The sequence below is a fragment of the Hypanus sabinus genome, chromosome 19, assembly GCF_030144855.1.
Source record: "Hypanus sabinus isolate sHypSab1 chromosome 19, sHypSab1.hap1, whole genome shotgun sequence".
In the NCBI taxonomy this organism is placed as follows: domain Eukaryota; kingdom Metazoa; phylum Chordata; class Chondrichthyes; order Myliobatiformes; family Dasyatidae; genus Hypanus; species Hypanus sabinus.
The window spans coordinates 72632170-72654233 of NC_082724.1; the positions used below are offsets into that span (position 1 = coordinate 72632170).

Sequence of the window (22064 nt, forward strand, 5' to 3'; positions counted from 1 at the left end):
TTTGTGTGTTATTATTGGACTTATTACTGAGTATATTATTATTCTGTACTTTATTTTAGTTATTATAATATTTATTATCACTAAGTATGTTTTTAAATGTTGCTGCTGTAATGAAATAATTTCTCACTTGGGGTCAATAAAATACTTGTTGTTATTATTATTATTAGTACTAGTACCACTACTACAGCAGTTTGAACAGAAGCACAGCTAATTCTGGAAATCAAGTCCAGAATTACCAGCTGCATTACCATCTGGCCCCATATAGTCTTCACGATATTAAAAGTACATCAAATTGGTTAAAGACTGACTTTTATGACAGTGGGGTGATCAGGAGGGAGCAGAGGTGCATCATCCACTCTGAATCACTGGCTTGACTACACACGTACTGGGCACTATTATTACTATGAGATTATGCAGCAGGTGAAAAGCTGGGATAAGAATAGTGCAGATAATGTAAATGGTTTTGTGAAAGATCCTCAGCTAACAGTAAGTTTTAACATTCCCTTAAGTGCCTACAGCCTTGACGTTTATCCATGAACTGAAGTTTCAGGACCACAAACTTGCTAATGCTTGCACCATTAGAGTGAAGCTTTGCTAAAAAAAGCACCAATATATCAGCAAGGCTTTATTCCAGTTTGTTTGTTCATTCTTTTTTGCTGTGTTTTAATCAGTACAATCATATATTCTTCAAAAAGTTTTATAGCTATAAATCATGAGCAGGAATAGGTGACTTGGGTTTTTGAGTTTGCTTCTCCAACAAGACCAAGGCTAAACTGATCTCAACTCCTTCATTTCCCACTTTGCTTCCTTTCTTAACACGTCAATGAATCAGCACTGACAAATCTTCAAGGTAGAAAACCACAGAGAGGCATAATCCTCTGACTGAAGAAACTTCCTCCTCACTTTGGCTTAAAAATATCAAACTTGTATTTCAAACCTGTCAATACTAACTATATTCCTCCAAGGAATACAAATGCACAGCAGAACTCTCTCTGAACTTGCAGTTTTATTTAAATTCCAGCCTGCTCTTCATTAAACATCTGCTTCTTCCCAGCAGTCAACCTAGGACATCTTCTCTGAAATGCCTCAGTTGCAAGTATGCCCCTCCCTAACCAGTTTCTTTCACTGGTTCAAGACTTGCCAGCTCCAAGGATCCTAATACCTCAAGCTATCAATGGTTGTAAGTTGGTTGGCTGGACATTCCATTATCACACTTTGCAGAGTTTCAGTGCCTTTTAGTTATTCATGGTTTTGTGCTCCAGTGAATTTTTGCATGTATCAAGTCATTCTCACAGTTTCAAACACACCACTGCGCATTGCAGAACAAAGCACTTTTTACTATGTAATATTAATGCTAAAATTAAGCTCTACATCAATGTCCAGTGTGCAACAAAAGCCATGTTGAGGACATTTAACATTCAGGTCAGCCAGCTCATTTCACCTGAAATCCGACCGCAGAGTCTCCAAGTCAGGAAGAGTTATGAAAAGATAATGTATTCAGGACATTGGGTGAATACCCAAATATCTGGGACTTCTATCAAATATAATCTGAGGCATACAGTCGTACAACTCAGATTAATATAAAAATGAGAAAACTAAAATATATTTTCCAATGGTTGAAATCTAAAATATAAACAGAAAATGCTGGGAACACATAGTAGGTTAGGCAGCATCTGTATGAAGAAAAGTAGTTACTGTTTCAGATCCTTCCATCAGTCTGGGGAAGAGATAACATAAAATAATATTTAGGCTGCCGAGAAACTGGCATGAAGGCTGGTTGAGGATGTGACTGTCCACCAGACAACAACGGTAAGTCCAACTGGTTAATCGATCCATTTCTAGTCACAAGTGTAAAGGAGTCAATGTAATTGTTACTCAGGATCTGTTGCATATAAAGAACATAATAAATACAAAAGCATTAGATAGCTTGTATATATAGATTGACTGTATGCCCTTGAAGTGGCACTAGGCACCAGAATGAAAGCCTGCGTATAAGGTGATTGATAAGAAATGATAAAATAATGCTGGAGGTGGATGTGGAGGGGTGGGTTAGTTTGTGAAGGGTTTGATTAACTCCACTGCTTGGGGAAAGTCACCATTATAGAGTCTGGTGGTCCTGGCATGATAGGGCTGACAGTTTGCTAAAACATCTTCTTTTTGAAATGCTAACAACTTCTCCTCTTTCCACAGATGTAGCCCTGACTTTTTAAAGTGTTTTTAGCATTTCTTCTCAAGAGTAATGCTAAAAAACAAATTGCAATCTTAAGCAAAAACAGTAAAAATTAAGACCAACACACAGAAAATGGTGGAGGAACTCAGCAAATCAGGCAGCATCTAAGAGTGGAATAAACAGTAGATGCCTTGGGCTGAAATAAAGTTATGAAGAAGGGACTTGACCTGAAATGTCAATTGTTTATTCCTGCCATAGATGATTTGCTGAGCTCCCCCAAAAGTTTGTGTGTGCTACTCAAGATGTCCAGCATCTGTAGAATCAGAATCAACTAAGATATTTCTCTCTAAGATTATCCATGGAGTAAAATGCAATGGAATGAATGTTATATGTGACCCATTCTACATTTCTCAGATTTATTGATAGAAATAATTAACTTTCTATTACCTATATATTGTGCCTCATCAGCAAACAAAATAAATGAGAGTGAACAGCCAGGTAGCTCAGAACCACTTGAAGCTCTAGTTTAAAGAAAGACAGTTTCAGATCTTGATGTAATTTTACTACATTATTCACCTGGCCGACAAATAAGTGGCCGAATTGCCAAAATAACTGACACAGGAAGGAACTGTTACAAGTTGCAACCAGAATAATTACAATCCTAGCACACAACGCTTCTTTTATAAGTGTGGGGATTGTCAGGACTGCGTCCCTTGTTTTAACAGCTGGATTCCACCCTGAGAAATAAAGCCCAAACGCTCAGTGGCTGAGGCAACAGCATACCTCCGGTTTTCAGACGGTGTACAAGCGAGGACCGGTTGCGAGGGGTAGTCAGGGTAACGGCCAGTTGTTACTAGGCACCGCGCTCCTTCACATTGTTGCCACACGAAAACGCTACATTTACCCGGGGACCCGCTCGGCCGGCAGCCCCGCCGCCTCTGCATGCGTCAGCGAGTGCGGGGGGAGAGCCTGCCCGGCCTGAGGACCTGCAGCCCGCCCGCTGCGCCCACTCACTCTCGGCGCCGCTCAGCGCTCGCCCTTCCGTGCAGGGGCGAGCGGGCCGAGCACGGCCGCGGGCAGAGCCGGCCAGGCGGCGCGGCGCCCAGCCCTCCCGCCCGGCGTCCACCCCCCGGCGCCCCGGCCCGATGGCAGCGCCCAGCAGGAGCGCGCGGCCCTTCCGGCGCCTCGGGCCAGCTCAAGGCCGCGCGCACGGGAGGGTGGCGCCGAGGGCGGCGCTTTAAGTGCCCGCAGCGGACCCGGAATCCCAGGCTTGCATGAGAAATGCACAACCATATAACAGTCTGAACTGAAGGAGAGGGGAGAAATAAACCAGGACGATGCACACAGCGAGCTAGTGACACAGGGCTCATCCCCACTTTCATGCAAGCATGGTACACTCCATGCAGGGGCAGTGAAAGCAAACACAATACATATTAATACGAGGAACATTAAAGAGAACTCAATGCACAAAGTAACTTGCTACTTGAAATGTTATCGTAAGTTGCACATAAGAGCCAATACAGTGGTGCATGGGCCTCTCTCTGCGCTGGCAGCAATGGAACTTCCCGGGCTGACGGGCGGGCGGGCGGGCGCGGTGCGCATGCGCCCGGCCGGTTTCCGCCTTCCGGGAAGACAAGATGGTAAGGGGAGAGCGCGCTGTGCGGGTCCGAACCGGGGTATCTCCGCGGCTCGGGGAGGGCAGCGGCCACTTTGAGCTGGGGGGTCTCCAGAGCTCGAGACCCCTCGCGGATAACGGGGCGTGAGGGTCAGGGGGACCCCACCCATCTCCCGAGGGCAAGAAGAGATCCACACCCAGTGCTTCCTGTCTCAGGCTGTCATTGAGCGAGCGTTAAAGCCGTAGAGATTTGGGCCGGTCAAGCTGAGGTGGACGCATCGGTTCCCCTGTCATGTCTTTGTCTTCACCTTGCTGCTGCTGAGTGCCCTTTCTGCGTATCCTATCCGACTGGACTAAGAACCATTTTCTCTAGAGCCTTGTCAGAGGATCGGAGAAGAAAGGGAGGGTAGTAGCTGAAATAGAGGGCTAGGACTCAGGGTTGTTCGAGTTGTCCAGGTTTTTAAATCTGAAAGAGTGCAACAAAGCCTAATCTTATTTGTAGGATAAATTGTAGGAGAATCAGAAATTGTCACTAAAATCTCGTTATTTTATTGATTTATGCGTTTTTTCTAGGCCATATACTTTATTGGGGTTTTAAAGGCTATTTCCAAAGAATTTGTTCTAGTTAGCGAGATTGTCTTCTATGTGAGAAGCTGGCTGGAGTGCAAACTTTGAAGTTTGATACTCAGTTGTAAGGTTCCAATTATTGAACATGTAGTTCATTTGTGATTCATTTAATTTTTTTAAAATTGGAAGTTGAATTATACTTCCTTGTGTACAATTATTTAGCCTAAGTACTTGGAATTTCATAACCACAAATCCTACCATTGAAGTTTGAAAACTTGAATTTGGCTTTTAAAAATATGAATACATTTGGTACCATTAAAATTGGCTTCCATTTTTTAGAAAAAGAATTAGTTCACCAATGCTCCTGTGGGATTCCAGTCATACAGAAACGTGATTTGGTCCTTGGATGATCATGTGACTGGGCAATATCTTCAAAAGTTTGGTGTGGATGTATGAGCTACCTTGTTTGTCATCAGTTATTAGGATGTAACATCTGTGTTGTGTGGCACAATTTGTGTTCTGGATATTTGCACTCAGCTTGCTGTTAGGCTTGTCATTTCATTACTTGCTTACTGCCCATTTAGGGCAGTAATGAAGCTTCCCCATCTCTAGTAGTGTTCTTTCATCATGTCAGTAGCTTCCTCTTGGTTTTCGCTACTGGCAACTATACAAGTCCTGGGTGAAGACTGGGGAATACCATCACACACAGATATATAAAGATTCTTCATTGCTGTTTCCATAACAGTTTAGTTTGATCAGTCAGGGTTGTTAGCCCTGAGTTGAACCTCCAAACCCGGAGGACCAGTGGACCACTAAGTCTGACCTCTACCCTTTGACCTATTTGGCATGGGTGACACTACCAAGAGCCCAAGTATAAAACCTTGACTCCAGCCATCATAGCTCTCTGGATCATTGAGGCATGGAATCGTCCAAATCACAACAAGGTTGTGGTCCTGTTGAAGGTTCCTACCATTAACCACCAACAAACGACTCCCTCCATTAGTTATCTAAATTATCACATTAGTCGTTGCATCAGGTCTTACTCACTCTGGTCTATTCGATCATGTTGTCTTGAATGACTGTCAATAAGTACCAATGCAACACACACACAATGTTGCAGGAACCCAGCATGTCAGGCAGCATCTATGGAAATGAATAAACAGTCAATATTTCGACTTGAGACCCTTCATCAGGACTAAAAATGAACAGGGAAGACAGGTGAAGAAGGATGGTATGAACATTGATCTTTGCCTTATAGTATTTTTTTTCTTTTCCCCCTCCTTTCCCTCTTCTATTCCCCACTCTGGGCTCTTGCCTCTTCTCACCTGCCTATCACCTCTGCCTGATGCCGCTCCTCTTCCCTTTCTCTCATGGTCCACTCTTCTCTCTTATCAGATTCCTTTTTCAGCTCTTACCTTTACCACTCACCTGGCTTTATCTTTCCCCTTCCTTTCCAATCCTGAAGAAGGGTCTCAGCTGGAAACATAGACTGTTCATTCTTTTCCTTCGATTCTGCCTGACTTGCTGAGTTCCTCCAGCATTTTGTGTGTGTTGTTCTGCAATTCTAGATCTGCAGAATCTCTGAATCTCTTGTGTGTAAGTACCAATGTATCTAGCTAAATATATTAAAACAGTAGACTAAAATACGATTATTTTTCAACATGGATGCAGGATTTTTAGAGATGGAATTCCTCCAAAAGTATTTAATTTTTTGTTTTCTCTCCTGTTTTAAAGGCAACACTTCGGCCATATCTGAATGCCGTCCGTGCCACCCTTCAAGCAGCACTGTGTCTGGAAAACTTCTCATCACAGGTGGTGGAGAGGCATAATAAACCCGAAGTGGAAGTGAGGTAACAGTTTGCATTTTTGGTTTGTCTCACTAAAACAATGCAATCTGTTTTTGGAGCTAAATGTGAATAAGCGTAATTTTGGACACTTGACGAAAGAGTTAAGTAATACAGAAAACTGATTCTTTAAGATTTGTGGCTGAGGTTTATTTATATAATGGGCAAATGACCAGGATAACATCTTCAATAATCCTGGTAGAAGTATTCTTTTTTTACTGAAATATTGACTTCAGAGTACCTGCTCTTCGGAATGGTGGTGTCTGTGTAGTTCTAGTGTTTCAATACCAGTCCAAGTCGTCATAGTTGTTACGTGGAGAAATTTCTCTTTTGGCTTGGTTCTTCTCATTATTGGAACACTGTGATACGTTGCATTGAAACTGAAAAGGTCGCACCATTTTTAAATACAAAGCGAGACAATGATTTGAAATTGCTTCTTGGAAAACTCAAGAATGCTGGAAGTCTGGGATCACACCATCCTCATGCAATTCTTGGGAATATCTTACATCAACATTCTAAAACAAAATTAATATAAATAATCCATGGAGAGTTTTGGATGTCTTTGCTTGCTCGATAGTAACAGACAATGTTTTACTTCAAAATAGGAGCAGTAAAGAGCTTCTACTGCAGCCTTTGATCATCAGCAGGAATGAGAAGGAGAAGGTCCTTATTGAGGGCTCAATAAACTCAGTACGAGTCAGCATTGCAATCAAGCAGGTCAGTGCCATGTTTAACTTTGTTGATGTGTACCTGGCATGTAATCTAAATGCTGCATTGGTTGGAGTAGATTAGTTAGATCTTCCTTGCTTCCCAGTTAAATAGTCAACCAGTTTCTAATAATGCACAATTTGAAATCTGGGAAGTTTTATCAAACTTTAAGTTTAAGCGAAATGTACATTCTCTTTTGGAAACACTAGCTGCCAAAAGTTTAAATAATAACATCATACTGCATTTAGGTCATATAACTACTTAATATAACTGTTACATCATTCTGTCAGATCCTCTTCCACTTTCTTGCCCAGCCTCCAAATCTCTTTCTGTTAAGGCCAAAAAAAACTATCAGTCTGTTTCGCTGGGCATGCACATCTTCTGAGGTGGATAATTCCAAACCCTCTGAATGCAGGAATTTCTCTTTTAACTTGGTCCTCATTTAGAGATCGTGCCCTCTAAATCTAAGACTGTGCAACCAAGGAAAAATACTTTATCCAAGCTTTTATCTATGCAAGTACATAGAACTCCTAAATCCTTTTGTGCAACAACTTTTCCTGTTTTATCTTTGTAGCTGCCTCAACCATTTTGGCAACTTATTCCCTAGATTCACTGCCTGAAAAAGTTGTCCTATGGGTTTATTTTAAATTTGCCCCATTCACCCTAAGTATATGCCCCTAGTTTTAGACTCCTCCAAGAATGAGGTTAAACTTCATTTCCTTACATTTAAGAAAGAAAGACCTAGTTCAGATGATCACTCAGTCACTTTAATACCTGTAACATACTTGTAAATCTTTTCTGCGTGCTTTTTCAATGTAACCACATCTTTCCTATAACAGGGTGACCAGAACTGCATGTAATACTCCAAGTAGAGTCTCACCAATAACTTGAACATATCATACTCCTGCCTGAGTGATGAAGGTCAGCATGCTGACAATGTAATGCTGCTTTTAATCAACTATGCACTTGTACCACCAGGCCCCTCTGTTCTCTTACACTCCCTAGAGCTCTACCCTAAGTCCTGTTCTGGTTTGACTTTACAAAGTGCATCACCTCACACTTATGTATGTTGAAATCTATTTGCCACTCCTCAATCCACTTACCTAACTGATCAAGATTCCCCTTGTAATTATGATAACCTTCACTATCAAAGCAACACCATCCACAGATACTGTTCAAGTCTTGTGATTTGCATCCAAATCAATTTATATAATTAATGAATAACAAGGGTCCCTACACCAACTCCTGCACTGTACCACTAGTCTCCAGCCTCTATTTTGACAAACAGCCTTCAACCACCATCCTCTGCTTCCTACCACCAAGACAATTTTAAGTTCTCTTAACTAGTTCTCTCTAGATTCCATGGACCTAACCTTCAAGATCAGCCTACCATGTGGGAACTTGTCAAAGGCCTTGCTCAAATAGACAGCCTCCACAGCCCTCTCTCATTATACTTATTTGGTTACCTCGACAAAAACTGATTTGTCGAGCTTGACTTTCCATGCTCAAAGCTGTACTGACTCCTAATCGAGACTGTTTACCAAAATGCTGGTAAATCCTGTCCCTCAGAATTCCTCCAGTAGCATTCCCACTACTGATATCAGGCTGACAGGACTGTAGTTCCCTGGCTTGTCTTTGCTACCACTTTTAAACAGAATAACATTTGCCACCTTCCATTCTTCAGGAACTTTGGCAGTAGCTAACAACAAAACAAGTATCTCCACAAGAGCCTCTGCAATTCTTCTAGCCTCCCACAAAGTCTAAGGATGCACTCGGTCAGGCCCTAGGGATTTAATCACCTTAATGTGCTGTAGGGTTACAAATTACTCCTCCCTGGTAACTTGAATGGCCTTCACTTGTTTCCCTTGTCTCTTGAGCAACCATGATTTTCTCCTCAAAAGTTGAGGAGAAATGTTAATGAAAAATCTCACCTATCTCCTGCGGCTTGAGACTCAAGTGACTTTCCTAATCTCTAAAGGAGCCAACTCTTTCCTTAGCCATCCATTCACTCTTAGTTTATCTGTAGAACCTCTTGGGATTTTCCGTAGCATTACTTGCCAGGTGCATGTCATACCCTTTATAGTTGCTCATCTGGTTAAGTGTATTCTTAAGCTTTTTATGGTCATCAAGGGATTTACTTTATCCTGACCTCCTAAACCCAATGTATACAGTACTCCTGTCTTTATCTTGACCAGAGCATTGATATTTCTCAATAGTCAAGTTTCCCTGAACTGGCCAGGTTTAACCTTGGACGTGACCCATATTTTTCCATCACTATATTAAAACTAGCAGAATTGTGGTCACAAGCCAAAGTGCTCCCTGACTGCATTTACTGGCCCTGCCTCATTCCCTCAGAAGTTATCCAATGTTATATTCTCCTCAAAAGGGTTCTCTTTTTGTTGACTTGGCAGAGCTTCCTGGATACATTTCACAAATTCCACCCTGACCAGTGCCTGTCGATACTGGGCGGAAATTAAAATTGCCCACTAATACAAACATGTTATTCTTAAATCAATGAGCAGTTTCTCTACACACCTGTTCCTCAATTTCCCGCTGACTTTTGTAGGGGTATCTGTACTATAACCCCACTAGAGTGATCCTCCATTTGTTTCTAAGTTCTACCCATACGGCCTCTTGTATAACATGAGAATGGCACATCTCATCCCTCATGTCTTAAATTAGTTTGGTTCTCTCTGTAGTGTCATTTACCTGCTACATAATAAAGTCATTAGCCACCTCTTCCCCCCACCCCCACCCATTTCGTCTGTATTCTTACAGCATGCTTTTTTCTCTCACACGTGAGCATCAGCTGCCTTTGCTTTTTGATATTTTGATATAGTAATAATTTACTGAAAGGCAGAAATGTGCATGGTCATGGAAAGAAGATGCAAACTCTACACAGAGCAGCAGGGTTGGGATCAAACCTACCATGTTCCTGGAGCAGTAAGGCAGCAGCAATGATGTGCCACCTTTTTCATATGGAATAGGTCAACGATGTATATACAATGAAGCTCAATTTTACCTCATTAAATGAATAAAAATGCCAATGTCAAAGATCTGAAACTAAAGTAAAAATATGCATTTGGTCAGTCAATAACAATAACCCTCTGTTTATAGAGTGGTTGTGTTGCTAGAAAACAGTCCATGTCACGGTTTTCCATTAAGTGAATCATTTACTCCCATTAAATCCCGTGTTATAAAGGGAGATGTGTTCTTATGGAAGTTCTCCTCTGAAGAGTAAGGCCACCACAAGAATGCAGTCTACATGGAAGAGAATTTTGATTGTATTATAGGCCAAAGAGAAAGGATTGTTACTTTAATTAACTAGAAGTGGTGTTACATTGTTTCAGTAGAAGAGATTGCCTGATCAGTTTCCAAAACAAATCCCTTAAGTGATTCCCACTACAAACTGGCAGCCTGCACTCATGGTCCTCATAAACTCTGGAGATTTTTCTCCCACATCGATTCCATGAGAACAATTTTGTATTCTGTACCTGTAGTGATTTGTGAAATCATTGAGGATGAATTTCCATTACCCACATTACAGAAGTACAGGGGAACACTGTAATATGATTTATTCAAATTTTGGATATTTGCATAGAATGCTAACTGTTCAAGGCTAGATTATTAAAACTGTCTTGTCTTCACTGATTGTATAAGGGCATAGCAGTTCACAGTGCCAGCTAGAAGATCAGGGTTGAATTTTCTGCCACTCTGTAAGAAGTTTGTACATTCTCCTTGTGACGGTGTGCAAATCCTCTGGGTGCTCTGGTTTCTCCCCACATCCCAAAGACGTTCAGTTCGCTGTGGGTGTGCTATTTTGGCACCAGAAGTGTGGTGATACTTGCAAGCTGCTCAGCACACTTTTCATTGATTTGATGCATTTCACTGTATCTTTCAACATCTTGATGTCCCCGTGACAAATAAAGCTAATCTTAGGTATTTCCAGTATTTTTAAAAATTTGTTTTTGTGATCCCATCAGCATTAATCAGTTTTCTCAAAAAGACATCTTGGCAACAGCAGCTTAGCAAAAATGCTTCCTCTATATTACTTCTCTTGCATACAGGTAACCCAATGAGGCAACATTATTGATGGACAAACTCTGTAATTTTAGCCTGGGGATTATGCCTAAATCCGAATCAGGTTTAATGTCACTGGCAGATGCTGTGAAATTTGTTGTTTTACAGCAGCAGTACAATGCAATACAAAACAAAAACTATCCATTACAATAAGTATGGGAAAAAATTAGTGAGGTAGTGTTCATGGGTTCATTGTCTATTCAGAAATCTGGTGAAGGAGGGGAAGAAGCTGTTCCTAAAACCCTAAATGTGTGTCTTCAGGATCGTGTACTTCCTCTCTGATGGTAGTAATGAGAAAAGGGCATGTCCTGGGTGATGTGGATCCTTAATGATGCTTTCCACCTTTTCGAGCCATCGCCTTTTTGAAGGTGTCCTGCATGCTGGGGAGAATAGCAAAGAATAATCTTCTAACGAGAGTGAGGATTTTTTTTAACCACTTTGTAACTGTTATTTCTGTACTTTCCCACAAACGCCTTCATTGGTAATTTTGCATGTGGTATCTTTATTTTTAATAATCCTTTGTATAGTTATTTGTAAATACCACATGTTTTCAGTTTTGAACAGGTTGAAGTTTGTACCCATTACGGTTTCATATTGTTAATTTTAGGCAGACGAGATTGAAAAGATCCTTTGTCACAAATTCATGAGGTTTATGATGATGCGAGCAGAGAATTTCTTCATCCTCCGGAGAAAAGCTGTTGAGGTAATCATACTACCTAGAATTTTCACTTTATTTGGTTTCTTTTCATTGGTGCAAGTGATTGTAAAAATAGGTGAAGACTGAGAACCAGTAGTTATTCTGTTTGTGGCATTTCTTTAATTTTGAATTCTTTATCCACCACCCAAATTCTAATTCCTTTCTAAAAGTTGATACACATTGCATTCTGCTGCAAGAGTTCAGCTGCTTGAAAATATGGAGTTTAACCTGAACATCGTGTATGAATGTTGTTTATCCTATCGCAAGTAGATCCTTTCCTTCACAATCATATTCTGTCTTGTGAAGGGAATTTATTTCCATTTATGTTGAAGAACTTCCCGCAGCTTTTTAATGTGCTTGGCTTTCTTAGCGAGAAAACAGGAGGCACATATCTGTAGTCTTCTGTATCCAGCGATCAGCAAACAATCTGAATACAGTTCATGCCATCATCTTTATCCTGGCACTGAAAGCATGAAAAATTTGAAACTTGACTGCAAAATCTCAGATAGCAGAATCTGAGCTGTGTGTAGCTGATTCAGAATCAGGCTTATTATCCAAGATGGAGATCACAGCATCACCATATGCTGCAGGATTTGCACACATGTAGCTTTATTCTCCCTTCAGCAGTGTACATAAAAGGCATTGAGCTCAACTGAATTGATAAACCATTTTGCATGCAGAGTGACTTCCTTACTGACAATGTGGCTGAGAGGACTGCATGGTGCAGTGAGTCGGCAGTTACATTTAATCTCTAGGAAATGGATTTGAGCCAGTCTTGTACAAATTCATCAAGAGCTCTAATAAGAAAGTATTATGGTTACTATAGTTTTGGTAGGAAGTATCTCGAATTCCAGGTTATATCTGGTGAACAGATTATCTGCAAATACTTGGAGAAATTTTTCCTACCATCTCAATTTGCTAGATAGCTAACAATGTCAGTGACTACACTAAATGAAACTCTTGTTTCCTCTCTTGGCAGGGTTACGATATCAGCTTCCTGATCACCAACTTCCACACTGAACAAATGTACAAACACAAGCTGGTTGATTTTGTCATCCACTTCATGGAGGAGATTGATAAAGAAGTCAGTGAAATGAAACTGTCATTAAATGCCAGAGCTCGCATCGTTGCAGAGGAGTTCCTCAAAAATGTGAGTTTTTCTTTCCTCTAAATTTGCCTGAAGCATAAAGCATAGAAATTTGCAGTATAGCTGCTGAACTCATCGGAGCCTGAATATTGCTCCTCTGATATTTTACTGGTCGGTTAGTGTTACTTAAATAACGTGAGTCAGTCTTTCTGCTGGCTTGACTTTGCTGTTTGTGGTTTTTGCCTCTCTGACAGGATGTGTTCCTCAAATATGCTTCACTTCTCCTTTGGTGAGACTATGCTTTGAACATTAAACATATGTGGTGATGCTGTTTAAAAGGAAGTGTTCTAAAATAGCCCAATGACTTGTTTAACGTCTGCAGTTGTAACAAAGCAGCATTCATTCCCTATGTACAATTATGCTGATAAGATAATTCTTCTCACAGAGCGCCATGGTAGCATAGCGAGTAGTACAACATTATTACAGTTTGGGGTGTCGAGTTCGGGAGCTCAATTCTGATGTCATCTGTAGGGAGTCTGTACGTACTCCCCATGGAATGTGTGGGTTTTATCCGGGTGCTCCAGTTTCCTCACAGCTAGGTTAATTGGTCAGGGTTAGGTTTAAATCAGGGGTTGCTGGGAAGTGCAGCTGGAAGGGCCTGTTCCATGCTGTAAATAACCAAAATTATGTTGATGGGACAGCATGGAATAGGCCCTTTTAACTCTTTGAGCCAGGTTGTCCAGTGACCCCTATTTAACTCTAGCCTAACAGACAGACGTACTTTATTGATCCCGAGGGAAATTGGGTTTTGTTACAGCCGCACCAATCAAGAAATATAGCGATATAAAACCATAAATAATTAATAATAAGTTAATCATGCCAAGTGGAAGTAAGTCCAGGACCAGCCTGTTGGCTCAGGGTGTTTGACACTCCAAGGGAGGAGTTGTAAAGTTTGATGGCCACAGGTAGGAATGACTTCCTATGACGCTCAGCGTTACATCTCGGTGGAATGAGTCTCTGGCTGAATGTACTCCTGAGCCTAACCAGTACATTATGGAGTGGATGAGAGTCATTGTCCAAAATGGCATGCAACTTGGACAGCATCTTCTTTTCAGACACCACCGTCAGAGAGTCCAATTCCACCCTCACAACATCACTGGCCTTACGAATGAGTTTGTTGATTCTGTTGGTGTCTGCTACTCTCAGCCTGCTACAACAGCAAACGTGATAGCACTAGCCACCACAACCTCGTAGAACATCCTCAGCATCGTCTGGCAGATGTTAAAGGACCGCAGTCTCCTCAGGAAATAGAGATGGCTCTGACCCTTCTTGTAGACAGCCTCAGTGTTCTTTGACCATTCCAGTTTATTGTTCATTCGTATCCCTAGGTATTTGTAATCCTCCACTATGTCCACACTGACCCCTTGGATGGAAACAGGGGTCACCGGTGCCTTAGCCCTCCTCAGGTCCACCACCAGCTCCTTAGTCTTTTTCACACTAAGCTGCAGATGATTCTGCTCGCACCATGTGACAAAGTTTCACACCGTAGCCCTGTATTCAGTCTCATCTCCCTTGCTGATGCATCCAACTATGGCAGAGTTATCAGAAAACTTCTGAAGATAGCAAGACTCTATGTTGTAGTTGAAGTCCGAGGTGTAGATGGTGAAGAGAAAGGGAGACAGGACAGTCCCCTGTGGAGCCCCAGTGCTGTTGACCACTCTGTCTGACACACAGTGTTGCAAGCGCACGTACTGTGGTCTGCCAGTCAGGTAATCAATAATCCACCTGCATCACTGTCAGCTTCTCACCCAGCAGAGCAGGGCGGATGGTGTTGAACGCACTGGAGAAGTCAAAAAACATGACCCTCACAGTGCTCGCCGGCTTGTCCAGGTGGGCATAGACACGGTTCAGCAGGTAGATGATGGCATCCTCAACTCCTAGTCGGGGCTGATAGACGAACTGGAGGGGGTCTAAGTGTGGCCTAACCATAGGCCGGAGCTGCTGCAGAACAAATCTCTCCAGGGTCTTCATGATGTGGGAGGTCAATGCCACTGGTCTGTAGTCATTGGAGCCACTGGGGTGCGGCGTCTTCAGTACAGGAACGAGGCAGACGTCTTCCACAGCACAGGAACCCTCTGGAGACTCAGGCTCAGGTTGAAGACATGGTGAAGTACCCCGCATAGCTGGGGGCACAGGCTTTGAGCACCCTGGGGCTGACACCATCCGGACCTGCAGCCTTGCTTGGGTGGAGACGTTTCAGCGGTCTTCTCACCTGTTCAGCTGTGAAGCCCACCATGGTGGTTTCAGGTGAGGGAGGGGTGTAGTCACAAGAGCAGGGTGGGGGGCTGTGAGGAGGGGTAAGAGGGGAGAGTGGAGTATGTGTTGGTTGGGGGCCGACAACAGATGAATCGTGGGGGATGGGCAGGGGCCACAGTGTCAAATCTGTTGAAGAACAGGTTAAGTTCGTTGTCCCTGTCCACACTGCCTTCAGCTCCTCTGTTGCTGGTTTGCCGGAACCCAGTGATGGTCCTCATCCCACTCCAGACCGCTCTCATGTTGTTCTGCTGGAGTTTCCACTCAAGCTTCCTCCTATACCTGTCTTTAGCCTCCTGATCTTGGCTTTCAGGTCCCTCTGTATTGTCCTCAGCTTCTCCCTATTTCCATCTCTAAACACCCTCTTTTTAGCATTCAGGATGTCCTTAATGAAGGGACAATTTACAGTGACCAATTAACCTACTTACTGGTATGTCTTTGGACTGTGGAAGGAAACCGGAGCATCCAGAGGAAACCCAAACCATCATGGGGAGAATGTACAAACTCCTTACTGACACCAGCAGGAATTGGTATTGTAAAGTACTGTGCTAACCACCACACCCTGTGGATTGTTTCCTTTAATCTCAAGGAGGTTAAAAAGAAATGGGATGTACTTATTTTATTGCCAGACTACGTTCGGACAATATGGGTCATCTCTGTGCATTTGTAATGCAGGAAAAAGATGCTAGAGTAAAGATTCATCATATTGATACAGGGCTATTAGTTTTAAATTTTAGAGAAGTTTACATAGAGGAACTTGTATTATCTGGGCAGATTTGAAGGGATCGTGTAATTGATAAAGGGAAGCAAAATGATAGAGCTGAGGATGAGCCAGCAGGTTTACAAGTAGACGATGGGTGTAGCATGAATGTAAGCCAATGATTGGATACAAATGCAGACTGAGCAAAGAGTTAAATTGTACCACAGAGGCAAAATTCAAAAGAATGAAGAATGCAGAACGGAAGATGCTGTATTTAAATGCGCGTGGCATTCGGAGTAAAGTGGACAAACACAGGGTGCAATTAGAGATTGGTTGGTGTAACATTGTGGGCATCACACATTGTGTGGCTGAAAGAAGGACATAGTTGGAAGCTTAACGTCAAAGGATATACTTTGTATCAAAGGAAGGCATAGGGGTGGTGTGGATCTATTGGTAATTGATGGAATTACATCTTTAGAAAGAGGTGACATAGGGTCAGAGAATGTTGAATCTTTGTGGGTGGAGTTAAGAAACTGCAAGGGTAAAAAAAAACATTATGGAAGTCATATATAGGCCTCCAAATAGTAGCCAAGGTGTGGGATTGAGATTGCAAAGAGAGCTGGAAAAGCCTTGTAATGAGTGTAATGACACAATTGTATTGGGGGACTTCAATATGCAAGAAGATTGGGAAATTAAGGTTGGTGTCAGATTGCAACAGAAGGAACATGTGGAATGCCTATGAGATGGCTTTTTGGAGCAGCTTGTGTTTGAGCCTACTAAAGGAAAAGCTATCTTAGATTGGGTTTCAGAGGTACATTTAATGTCAGAAATGTATACAATATGCATCCTGAAATGCTTTTTCTTCACAACCATCCATGAAAAGAGAGGAGTACCCCAGAGAATGAATGACAGTTAAATGTTAGAACCCCAAAGTCCCCCCCCCAGCTCCCCTCCCTCCACATAAGCAGCAGCAAGCAACAGTTCCCCTTCCCCCCCCCCACCAACATAAAAGAGCATCGGCACCCACCACCAAGCACTGAAGTGTAAGCAAAGCAACAGCAAAGACACAGTTACCCCAAAGACTTCACGTCTCACCCAGTATTTGACATACCACAGGCTCTCTCTTTCTCTCCCCAAGGAAGAAAGGGGTGTCCCCATTTCACAGTGAGAAGGGGAGACATAACAAACAACTCTTTGGTCTACGATGTTAAAAGTCCATTGCGTCGCTTTTTATGAGCCCTGTGCCCAAAGATCTCTGGTCTCTGGGCACAGAGTCTTAGATCTTCCATCTCCCACGACACACTGATCTCCTGCCCGGACCCTGACCTCTGGTCCCTCGTATCCAGAGCCACGAGATCTCGGTCCTCAAAAGGTGAGCGAAGCCTAATAACAGCCATTCCTGTGAAGAGCCATAGTCAGTGTGTAACTCCAGGTCAGGGTCTTCAAAAGAACCCTGAAAGGGGAAAATAGAGATATTAAAGATGGAAATAGAGCTATTTCTGAAGATGCAAGCAAAGGAGTCGCCATTAGGTGCCATAGATTCTCCTAAGCTCCTCCTCCAGGGTGTTATGTAACCTAGATCGTATTAGGAAGCTTAATGTAAAGGAACTTTGAGGATGCAGTGATCATAATATAATTGAATTCATACTGCAATTAGAGAGGGAAAAGCATAAGTTACATGTATCAGTATCGCAATGGAATAAAGGGAATTAGAGAAGCATAAGAGAGGAGCTTGCCGAGGTGGATTGGAGGAGGATACTAACAGGAATAATGGCAGAATACAGGTGGCTGAAGTTTCTAGGAATCGCTCACAAGCACAAGATGGATATGTTCCGCAGAAGAAGTTTGCAATTGGTAGGGGCAGGCAAATGTGGCTGACAAGGGAAGTTAAGGATTGCACAAAAGCCAAGGAAAAGGCATATAAGGTGGCACAAGTGAGTGGGAAGTTGGATGATTGGGAAGCTTTTAAAATCCAACAAAAGGCAACTAAAAAAGTTATAAGAAGGGAAAAAATTAAATATGAGGGGAAAGTTGGGCAATAGTATAAAGCAGGATACTAAAAGATGGTTTTTGTAAAGGGTAATCTTGCCTGACAAATCTGTTGGTATTCTTTGAGGAATTAACAAACAGGCGGACAAAGGAAAGGCAGTGGATGTCATTTACTTGGATTTTCCGAAGGTATTTGATAAGGTGCCTCATGTGAGGCTGCTTAACAAGATAAAATCCTAAGCTGTTACAGGAATCACACTGGCGTGGATAGAGGAATGACCAACAGGCAGGAGGCAGCAAGTGGGAATAAAGGGGGCCTTTTCTGGTTGGCTGCCAGTCACTAGTGGTGTTCCTCAAGCGTCAGTATTGAGATTGCTACTTTTCACATTGTTTGTCAATGATTTGGACAATGGCTTTGTGGCAAAGTTTGCAGATGATACGAAGATAGGTGGGAGGGGTAGGTAGTGCTGAGGAAGCAATGCAATTGCAGCATGATTTGGACAAATTGGAAGAATGGCCAAAAAAGTGGCAGATGAAATACAGTGTTGGGAAATGTATGATAATATCTTTTGGTAAAGGGAACAATAGTGCGGACTATTATCTGAATGGGTAGAAAATTCAAACATCAGAGGTGCAAATGGACTTGGGAATCCTCGTGTAAGACTCCCAGAAGGTTAATTTACATGTTGAGTCTGTGGTAAAGAAGGCAAATACAATGTTGGCATTAATTTCAAGAAGGATAGAATATAAAAACTAGGAGATAATGCTGATGTTTTATAAGTCACTAGTCAGGCTGCACTTGGAGTATTGCCAACAGTTCTGGGTCCAGATCTCAGAAAGGATGTGCTGTCATTAGAGAGAGCCCAGAGAAGGTTCAGGAGGATGATTCCGGAAATAAAGGGATTAACATATGAGGAGCGTTTGGCAGCTTTGGGCCTGTACCCACTGGAATTTAGAAGAATGTGGGTGGGGTGGGAACTCATTGAAACTTACCAGATGTTGAAAAAACTAGATAAGGTGGATATGGAGAGTTGATTCCTGTGGTGAGGGTATCCAGAACTAGAGGGCACAGTGAGATCAGTGTTGTCCACAATTTCATACCAACCATCTCTAGTTGTGCCACGAGTTTGTCCACCTTATTCTGACCCTTGGCCCTGCATTCTTTGCCCTTTTATATTTTGCCTCTCTGGTACAATTTACTTTGTTCTGTCTGCATTTGTACCCTTAGCCCAGAGGAATGTTTCATTTGGTGATATATATGTAAACGAACTTTTATTCTCATCTCATGTGCTGCGTTTATTTACACCAGCATGATGCTTGCTGTCATTTTGTCTTTCACAGATTGAAGAGACCGAATTTTTAATTTGAAAAATAAAATCTTTCATGTATAGTTTCTGTCATAGACAATGTTCCCTCTAATTTGAATGACCAGCGTGCACCAAAACCTTGTGCTATGCAATTCCTTACCCAGTGACAACAACATGCGTGTTGAATTTTATACATAGAAGTATCCATTTTAACAGCTAGCAAAGCAGTATCAATAAGAACTTGATCTCCTCTAGGTTTGATCGTTTTCGCTTTCATTCATCTGAACTGTCACGAAACTTACATACTGGGGCTGTAGCGGGTAACTTAAGGATTTTCACACTGGAGCTTTTGCACGTTGTCCATGTATGATTTGCTTGTGAAATAATGCTTTAAAAAGTCTAGTTTGCAAATTCTTCCCACTTGCAAATTCTCCAACTTTTGCATCACAACAATACCAGCTTCTGTACTTAAGTATTTCTCGGAACTACAGGTTCCTGAGCTTTCAGTGGTGCAATTTCTATTGTTTCTTAAGCCATTCTTCATTAAATGATCTGGCAGATCTTTTGCGCTTCACACCCTTTCTTTCTGTTGAATTTGATTTATTCAATAAAAACAACATAAATAAGCCAATTCTAAAATCTGCAGATAAATCATTACAAACTTCACGTTGTCAACACCGACCATATCAGAAAAGGAAATGTGATTGTGTATGATCATGAAATGTAGTTAACACGCCAACGAGGTTGATGATGACAACCTGTTGTGCGCAGTTTAAATTCCTTTATGCTCTAGTAGCAAAAGGTGTGTGTGCGTACACCTTAGAAGAAACATTGGTCATAGAGTCTCTGTCTTGGCTCTTTCTTAATACATGAAAGATTTTATTTTTCAAATTTAAAAACTCGGTCTCTTCAATCTGTGAAAGACAAAATGACAGCAAGTATCATGCTGGTGTAAATAAATGCAGAAAATGAGATGAGAATAAAAGTTCAAGTGTTTAAGTGATAATCCATTTCTATTTCTGAGGGATTCTTATTTCCTATGCTATCTAATATTCTTTTTCTGAAGTTTATTTCTCCAACAGCAATATCTGTTTTTTGTGAAACTGCTTTGTTGTGCATTCTCCATTCTGTCTATTCCATACTTCTCTCTCGCCCTCATCCCCACTGTTTCCTTATCCTTTCTTCCTCATTTTTCCCCATTTACTTTTCTCTGTCTCACTCCCCATACTTTGTGTAATTGTTATTCAGCCATATCCATGTCTGGGGCCATGGTGCAAAACACAGTATTAGTAGTCACTCACAGCATACAGTACGTATAATTATGATAGCAGAAAAATTGTTTCAAAATAAAATATAGCTCAAGTCCCTGAGTGTCCTGCATTGCTTTCTTTTGCATTTCTTCGTATGTTAAAATTCTCAATTCTACTGAAATGTTGTACCTTTTCCATCTGTTGCCATCTCCAATCCTTCATTAACGGATAGCTTTGCTTTCTTGGTTTGCTGCCCACCAACTGTAATTAGCTTTATTTAGAGGACAAAAATATGTAAGTTTATAGAATACTGAGAAGTTTCGGGTTTCAGAGACCAGTAATTTCCTGTTCTTGCCATGCTTGACTGAAGGAAAAATTGGACATACATTTACCTTTTGGCCATTCTAATAGTGTGCCAAAAATTACTTGCAAAATTTTGGTTTGTGCATTAATTTAATTTAATTGGAGGGAGATGGACAACTTCTACCTTCAAATATTCTTTCCTTGTACCTCCCAAGTCATGAAAACTGCTGCCTTAATATGAAGCTAACAAACTGCAACAAATAAAATTGGTGGTGCCCTTGATATTAAAGGTGCTCTCCCACCAGGCTATTTCTTCAATAACTGAAAATATACCAAATATGATCACATAATGCTGAAGGAAATCAGCAGGTCAGGTGGTATCCAAAGAGAGGAATAAGCCGTCGACTTTTTCGGCTGAGACCCTTCATTCTTCCTGATCCTCCAGCATTTTGTGTGTCTCACTCTGTATATCTAGTATCTGCAGAAGATCTTGCGTCGCTAAATATGATCTTTCTTTTCTGTTTTCAGTTCTGATGCTGCTTGCGTTTGCTTTCAACTGTCAAGACCAAGGTTACGAGGAACTATGTGAAACTGCACTGCTGGAAAGAAGCTTTGGGGCAGGGGTGGGTGTAATCATCTGCTGAAAGGGGGCTCAAACAATATCCTGACCAGCTTGCTGGAAGGAGCTTGTATAATAACTCAACCAGACTGCTGGCTTTATTATTAACAAATCATTTTTCAATTGATACTGTATTTACAGCAGCATATTATCTGCTGTAATTAGTTCTTTCACAAATTGAAGGGACCGAGCTATACATTTGTATTTTGAAAAATAAAAACTTTCATTCATAGTTTGTGTCAAAGTGTCTCTGATTTGGCTTGCTCTTAATCCATGTGTTTAAGTGATAGACCATTTTTTATTTTTGAGGAACTTGACCAGTACAATAAAACCTATCACTGCCCGGGGTTCTTGACAATATTAGAAACAGCTTTTTATGTTATGAAATGGTAAGCAAAATATGACAGATGCTGGGCATCATGAATAATTAATTTTGACAACACTTAGCAGGTCAGACATGTGTCCTGGTTAGTAAAAGGAGGGGAGTGGTTCCCTTTTATCAGAACTGATGGTTATTAACTTGAAATGTTTGTCCCGCTTCTTCTCTCCGGAAGCTGTCAATCCAGTTAAAGGTTCCTGGTATACTCAGTCTCCATTGGTACTTATTCTATTACTGATTATAGAACATTTTGAAACAGAGTCTGAGTAATTCATCACTTATATACTCTCCCATCTTGTCATTTTTGTAATACAGAAAGCCACGTTCCTCACGTTTTCTTTTAATTCTGCTTTTATTTCTATCGATAGATTCTGAATAAGTTTTCTGTTTTGAGAAATTTAATATTACTGGAGTTATGTGTTTTGTTATCTAGAAA

General features: G+C 41.5%; 2 protein-coding genes across 5 annotated transcripts in view; one reads left to right on the forward strand and one right to left on the reverse strand.

The window, feature by feature from the left end:
- tada3l (transcriptional adaptor 3 (NGG1 homolog, yeast)-like) overlaps positions 1-3733 on the reverse strand; it is a 26766-nt gene extending 23033 nt beyond the window's left edge. Inside the window, exon 1 of one of the 4 annotated variants that reach the window (XM_059944706.1) lies at positions 3692-3733. The gene's annotated coding sequence lies outside the window, so the exon portion shown is untranslated. Of the gene's footprint in view, positions 1-2953; positions 3214-3691 lie in introns of those variants that run through there. The other 3 variants (XM_059944705.1, XM_059944707.1, XM_059944708.1) reach the window with 3 other exon arrangements.
- Positions 3673-21481, forward strand: arpc4l (actin related protein 2/3 complex, subunit 4, like). Its single transcript, XM_059944709.1, has 6 exons — positions 3673-3810; positions 6087-6202; positions 6802-6913; positions 11592-11687; positions 12661-12831; positions 21159-21481. The coding sequence occupies exons 1-6, from the start codon at positions 3808-3810 to the stop codon at positions 21162-21164; spliced, it is 504 nt and encodes a 167-aa protein (XP_059800692.1). The 5' UTR covers positions 3673-3807; the 3' UTR covers positions 21165-21481.
- The last annotated feature ends 583 nt before the right edge of the window (positions 21482-22064 follow it).